The 7378-nt window shown below is 41.3% G+C and overlaps 2 protein-coding genes across 2 annotated transcripts; one reads left to right on the forward strand and one right to left on the reverse strand.

Annotated features, from left to right (window-relative positions):
• Window positions 1-47: 47 nt before the first annotated feature.
• On the forward strand, window positions 48-1978 carry MAD2L1 (MAD2 mitotic arrest deficient-like 1 (yeast); the record flags this gene model as incomplete). The annotated part of the gene is made up of 4 exons (XM_010282108.1): window positions 48-194; window positions 354-474; window positions 1086-1189; window positions 1719-1978. Coding segments are annotated over 4 exons (545 nt in total), but the record flags the coding sequence as incomplete, so codon positions are not given.
• Window positions 1979-3998: 2020 nt separating this feature from the next.
• RPL7L1 (ribosomal protein L7-like 1) lies at window positions 3999-5563 on the reverse strand (the record flags this gene model as incomplete). Its single annotated transcript, XM_010282110.1, has 4 exons — window positions 3999-4207; window positions 4444-4553; window positions 4840-4977; window positions 5400-5563. Coding segments are annotated over 4 exons (621 nt in total), but the record flags the coding sequence as incomplete, so codon positions are not given.
• Between the last annotated feature and the right edge of the window lie 1815 nt (window positions 5564-7378).

Consider the following 7378-nt stretch of genomic DNA (forward strand, 5'->3'; position numbering starts at 1 on the left):
CTCACGCACACATTCTCCCCGCCCTCCCTTCCTTCCGCGTGTTGTAGCCTATGGAATCAACAGCATCCTCTACCAGCGGGGCATCTACCCCCCCGAGACCTTCACCCGCGTCCAGAAGTACGGGCTCACCCTCCTCGTCACCACCGACCCCGAGCTGAAGAACTACCTCAACAACGTGGTGGAGCAGATGAAAGGTGGCGGTGCGCGGGGGGCCGGGCGGGGGAGCTGAGGGGGCCTCGTCAAACCTCCAAGCTAGCGCCGCTGACGGGAGGCGGCTGTGCTCTCCTCGCGGTGTCCCTGCTGATGTTTCTCACCTTTCTCGCACTGCAAGTAACTGCTGTGGCTTCTTTCAGAGTGGCTGTACAAGTGCATTGTGCAGCGCCTGGTGGTGGTCATATCGAGTATCGAAAGCAATGAGGTTCTGGAGCGGTGGCAGTTTGACATAGAGTGTGACAAAACTGCAAAGGATGAGAGGTGAGTAACGGTGTTCCTCTACACCTGCTCTTCCCTAGGCCTTTCCCTAGTAGCTGCACTAGGCGCAAAGTAAACGCCATGTGCATCAGCACTGTTCTGGTTCCTCAGAGCAGCAGAGAGCGCCTTTCCTCAGTATGAGCATCAAAACTTACTATACCTACTACCTTTCTTACTGCTATTCCTTTTGTTTGTCTGTGAACCAGACATTAGATGATTGAAGCATACATAATCCTTGGATATAGGTGGTAGTTGTTTGGTTTTTTGAAGCATCAGATAATCTTCCACCAAGTGTATAAAATCCTGTATCGGGTACATGCCCTAAAGAACTACTGCTTTCCTGTTAGGCCAAAATGTTCTTACGCATTCTGGACTAAGAGTAAATGTAGCATTCCTTACAAATACTGTGAAGCTTCGCAAACATCAACAAAGGGAAACTGATGATCACTTAATGTTTCTAAGCCTGCCTATCTACAGCTTAAAAGAGTGTCACTACTATAAAAAAATCATATAGCAAACAGACCAACAGAGCTCAATAGAGGGAACCATATTTAAAGAAAACTGTCAGTATAGCAGAAGCTTGCTTTCTTAACAGAGCGTTCCTATTTTTCTAGTGCACCACGAGAAAAATCTCAGAAAGCTATTCAGGATGAAATTCGATCTGTTATCAGACAAATAACTGCCACCGTAACTTTTCTGCCACTGTTGGAAACTGCCTGTGAGTATTCCTAACTTCACTGAAGAAGTGAAACACTTTTTTTTTAATCTCAACAACTTCTCCGCATTAGAAAATATTTTCTGAGGCTTTTTAATTATTATGTGTCATACCATCACACTTCTGAGACAGTGTTTTGTTAGACTGAGATCAGGACAGAACCTGGGGTGGTTTAACTAAACGAAAATAGTATGTGTACTCCAAGGAATGTAAGTTTTCATAAATAAATTATTTTGAGACTCTAGCTGTGGACAGGCTTGTATAAACAGCCATTGAATTCACATGAAGTGTTACAGAGACCTCAGCTCCACCCCATTCCAACATTAAAAGAAAAAAATCATATCACACTCGAGAACCAAGACAGCTACACATGAATATAACCAGGACTTGTTTTCATATTTAAACTATTTCTTTTCAATGTGATTTCTGAGAACCTTAGTACATGTCTCAAGTTCTAGAAGATGCACTTCAACTTCAAATATGCCTCTTCTTACGAATGCCTTAGTGCTAACTTGTTTCCACTTGCTTACAGGTGCCTTTGACTTGCTGATATACACAGATAAAGATTTGGCAGTGCCAGAGAAGTGGGAAGAGTCAGGGCCACAATTCATAGCCAATTCAGAAGAAGTTCGTCTTCGTTCCTTCACTACTACAATCCACAAAGTAAATAGTATGGTGGCTTACAAAAAGGATTCCTTTCCCTAAGACATGGGGGTTTTGTATATATCCTGTCACCTTGTACAGTTTCTGTTCACTGTGCAGCTAAGTCATGAAGGCATCATTACTATTGCTCTTGGGAGAAGTACAATACCGAAAAGAGGCAATGCGTCTGTCTGTGATAACATGGTGTAACACTACACTAAGCTAGCATTGTTTTTAAAGAGGTTGAAATAAGAATTTATTATGAATACCTTAACTGTATGAGCTAAACTAGTGGTGTGTTAAGCTACTGCACTCACTAGAAAAACTGCCTAAATCTAGGATTAATTGCTAGAATTGTGTTCAGAACCTGTAATTTAGTATTTTAAGATTATTATAAACTACATTCTAACAGGCTTAAGTTGGCTCTGGCACTAAAAGTCGTCTCATTCCTGACATGCCAGTTGTTCATGTTAAAAGCCTGGGCTGTTTCATTACCAGAAACAACCCTAAAATGAATCAACAGAACAATTCTGAAGGTACTTGTACCTCTTTACAATGAAAGCAGCTGTTTATCAGGAGAATCTTAAATATACAAAGCCTTGTATGTTAATGTCTGCTGGACTCTAGTTCTGTGGATGGTGTTGTTCTAAGTCTGTGTATGTCTCTAGTATCTGTCAAGCATTTTCTATGTTTGTATTCTTGTTTTACAGAATAAAGCTTGAACTTGTATAGTGTTCTCTAACTGAGAGTCTGTGGTACTTCCTAGTTTAGATGGTTTCATGAATGCTACAACTTAGTTCAGTCCTATGACAGTTATGATACCCTAAACACATCCTACTTTAACTTTCCTGAGTCTCAAAAATACTGTGGAGTAAATATGAAATCCCACTTCAGTCTTCAAATAACAGTATGAATAGGTCATTGTGACTAATGATTAAGCACAGTGCTTTCCCCATTAAATAGCACAGCATTCATCCTGTACTCTTCACACACTTTGTGCTGGAGGAAACTGGAGATTTAAAACCATAAGCGGGTAACAGAACTTTCAGGCTCTTCCATGGTTTTGTTTACTTCCTTCACCAAACTCACTTCAGCCAGAGTATTTAACTTTTCCCACTCTTCTAGAGTGATATATGGCTCCTCCCGGTGTAACAGTATAATTTCAAAAGTTTATTTTAAAAAATGTTGATTACATATACCGCATCACAAAGTTTCTGGGCTTTCCCAGCACAAAACAGTTCTCTGCAGCAGTTCTAATTTAGCTGAAGTGAAAAGGTAGCCTTGTGTAAATCAGTAGCACACAATCATGGCTTTTTAAAATAAAATACAACCTAGGTACTTTGAAAAAGTGTTACATTATTGGCTGCCACGGCTTGCACTGCAGTAACAGAGGAATACCTATTACTTTCTTCTGCCTGTCAGCCATGTTCTTGAACAGGTGACTGCACTACCCCTCTACACCTAGGAGGAGGTGCACCTCAAGGAGTGGAACTTCAAGCACTTCCCCTGGGGAGGACTGGATCAAAGCAGTGAGCACAAGTCAACTGTTACAGGAATTTAAACCAGGAACTGACAACCACTGCTTTATACCAAAGATAAGATCAGGAGGTGAGTGGTACAGAGCCAGCAGTAAGGAGTATAAAAAAAACTTGTTTTACAGAGATGCACAAGTCATTGCTCCAGGAAGTTCAAATTACTTCTCTGTTGTGCCAAATGCAATTTATCTTCTCCTTTAAGAAGGAGCAGCCCAAAGTCCACCTCCATCATCATCTATGTATTTTTTTCTTCTTTTATAGAGGCACCAACAGTCAAGAGAACAGTACATCACTGCACAGAGATAATGTCCATGAAAACTACATGTGAAAAGGAACAGGTTATAAATCCTGAAGTTTTCACAAAGACCCTGCAGGATAGGAAAGAAAGAAAAAAACAGTCACATTAATGCAATCTCCCAAAAGTCAAGCCTTCATGGAAGTGGCCAATGGGATTTGCTGATTCCTAATGGGATCCACATTCTTCATTTGTTTCCCCTACCCTGACGGTCACTTCTGTAGAGTGAAGAATCAAAAGCAAAGGAGCCCCATTAATCTCCAATGGCAGTGTAGTTACTTTTTGGAAACCGGATAAAGGATAAGATTTAGAAGTTACACAACAGGCATTCCTCACCTGACTAGTTCAGCTGACGTATAAGCTGGTTGATTGCTTCACCTCTGCAGCCAGGCTTACCCATTTCCTTGAGGAAACCCACTTTGTTACGTGAAGCATGGCGAGCCACTGACAGATGGAATGGCCATAGAAAGTTTGTGACTTTTTTGAAATGTTTCCCAGCTGAGTAGATTTCATGAATAAGGTCTTCCAGGCAAATAATACCACAGGCCCCTGCAGGGGAAAAAAAAAAAAAAATTAAAAACAAACAACAACAAAAAGCCCCCCACAAACAACATATACACGAGATGCCCAACCATGTACCTTTCCTCACACTATTCCAGAATTGCCAGTCCTTCACATACAAGTCCTGCAAGATTTTTCTCCCTCCCCTCCCTCTTAGGTCAGACTGCAAACTCAACATCTGCCTCTTTCCTTGATTCACTTCATTTTCTCATCCTCTTCCTTACCTAAATGTTCCTCTATCAGCATATTGTCTGTTAGAGGCACCTTCTTCTTATTAACCTTGGCTTGGCCCCGTTTCAGGATAAGCTCTCGTACAGACTTCAGGTTAGGGTGTCTGTGCAAAAACAAAAAACAGATTCGGTAAGACAGACAGACATGATACAGCAGGAAGTTCCATCCTATTTCTTTGAGGTCCCATCCCACTTATGAGGTAAGAAAGTAACCAAATTATGTTTAGAACAATGAGAAAAGGGACAATAACATGTTTTAGATAGAAAGTTGACAAAGTTTTGACCATTACTGGAAAAGCCAGTTATAGATTTGTGAAACTCCAGCTGGAGTTTCAACAAGCTATCGTATTTACACACAAACGACTATCAAGTCACAGGACTGGCACTTACCCCCATGCCACGTAAGGTTCCACAATCTGCAGCATCTTCAGCGATAAAGGAGTCAGTTTTACAAATGTTCCAGTGAAATTTTTTCTCAGCCGCAGCAACTCGATCACTCTTTTTACCCTCCTACTCACTCCCTTAATACTGAATCAGAAAAAAAACCACTATTAGTAACCATGTTTCTCCAACACAGCAACAAAAGGTCTCAGATTGCCTGCAACGAGACATATCTGGGTTGAGAGGACAGGGTCATGTTTTTAAACTAAAAGGCGGCAGATTTAGACTAGATATAAGAAGAAATTTTTCACAATGAGGACGGTGAGACCCTGGCACGGGTTTCCCAGAGAGGTGGTAAATGCCCCATCCCTGGAAACATTTCAGGTCAAGAGGGACAGCCTGATCTAGTTGAAGATGTCCCTGCTCACTGCAGGGGAGCTGGACTAGATGACTGCTAAAGGCCCCTTCCAACCCAAACTATTTTATCACCCTTCCTTGGCTTAGAAATGGTATAACAGCTACAAATAGTAGCAATACCAAAGGTAAGGAGTAACAAAAGTTTCTCTTACTCTACAATCCGTACAACAAAGGCTAGTTTGTGCTCCTGAGGTACAGCCATCTGTCCAGGTCTCTGCTCCATGCGCCTCAGCCGGATGTCATCTCGGTGTTTGCGCCATGAATCTCGAACAAAAGTTTCAAGACGTTTAAACTGGATTTGCTTCCCCTTCTGGTGCTAAAGTCAAAGGGATAAGAAATCATCACACTTCACAGAAATCTTACAAGTTTGCATCTCAAAGGCCAAGTGAAATTCAGAGCTTGATGAACTCTTTCAGTTTTGGAGGCAATAAGAAGAAAATAAATTTGATAATCTAAAGCCCAAGGGAGACAGAACTGAGGGACAACATATGAATTTACAAGCACCTAGCTATAATTTATGAACAGTGAACAAAGAGTTTTTCCACAGAAAAAAAAAAATAATTAGGAAAAACAGAGCAAGACCCAGGATACTTCTAGGTGTAAAAGAAATCAAATGGAAGCATTTGCAGCCACAGACAGACAGATCTTCACAACTATATACGCAGCTCAGCCAATCACTGGGAAAGCCAGAAACAACATGCGTAGCTGGGTAAAACAGATGCTACAGCAATACCCTAGTGCAACTCAAAATTACCATCCAGCAGAGAATATTCTTTGCAGAAGCAAAGAATAACAAAAGAGTCCTTTGTAGAAAAGGCACAAAAGCAAAAAAAAAAAAAAAATCCAAACATTTAAATAACTATTATGTGTTACTAATTTAAACACAGAACATCCAGCTCACTTGGAAAAAAAAACAAACCACCAAACAATTTTTAAGAATTATGAAAAAATGTAAAGCTTTTTTTAACTTAAAAAGATATTTAAATGCCTATCCTTAGCTCAGGAACAAGTACATCCACCTAAATCCTAGTGCCTTCTCATATGAATATGAGCTGAATGTGCATGGCACTTACCCAACAATGTTTCAGATACACTACTGGCTAATAATTAGGCCATTTTAAAATTAAAGTATCTGATGTTATGTGTCTTCTGCCCTATTTCACCTTCTAAGTCACACATGAAATTGGTTTGAATTTTCAAAGCAGGCAGACCTGATGAAGATCTCATTAGGGTCATTTTTCTAAGGAGAATCTTAAAAGGTAGCTATTTAACAGTATTGCTTATGCTTCCACTTCCACGTTGGAAATACAGCAAGCCATTCATATATTTAAAAACATAAACACAGCATCTAACAAAAATGGGCAGGAGTTTTGCACGTAATCCCATCAACTCCACAGAAACAGATTCACTGGGAAAGCTTTAAGCCACCTCCAAGAGAGGCATCTGCTCTATTAGCCGAGATACAGCAGAACAGATCTCCAATTCTGAAATAGAAAGGTTTGCTGTTTACTGCCAGTCTGGAAACCACACACCATGCGCAGGGAGTCTCTGCATTAGCAACGTGTGCCATGCTACACGCAGAAAAAGGCTTCACGATGACCTGCCTATGCTCTAACAGATTTATCTAACTAATGACAGATAGCTAACTCTAAACATACTTTCAGAAAAGCACACCGTCTCCATCAAGGTTTACAACACAAAGGTAAACTGGTTCCAGACAACATAACCCCCTGGTTGCACAAACAACCCAGCTGCTTTACATTTTACTACACATGCACCCTGGTAATCGCCAACGTAAGAAGAACAACTCAGAGTCTTCAATAAATGCGTGTTTCAGTATAACACCACAAGAAATTCTGTCCTCTTTAAAGGGCTCAGAAACACACGGGGAAGATGCTCAACAACTGAAGTGCAGATATGAACTCAAGCTTCCCCTCAGATAACCCAGAGGCTCATCACAGTGTCGCTACAAAGTCCCAGCAGCGAGCTGACTCCCTTCTTTGCCCACCCGCAGAGCTCCGGCATCTCCCTTCCCAGAGGAATCGGATCACTCAGACCACCTGTACGATTACACGGAATTACGACTCCCTCCTCCGAAACCCAAGTAGGGAGAGCCGCAACAGCACTGCCG

The sequence above is a fragment of the Phaethon lepturus genome, unplaced genomic scaffold, assembly GCF_000687285.1.
Source record: "Phaethon lepturus isolate BGI_N335 unplaced genomic scaffold, ASM68728v1 Scaffold42062, whole genome shotgun sequence".
Taxonomy (NCBI): Eukaryota; Metazoa; Chordata; class Aves; order Phaethontiformes; family Phaethontidae; genus Phaethon; species Phaethon lepturus.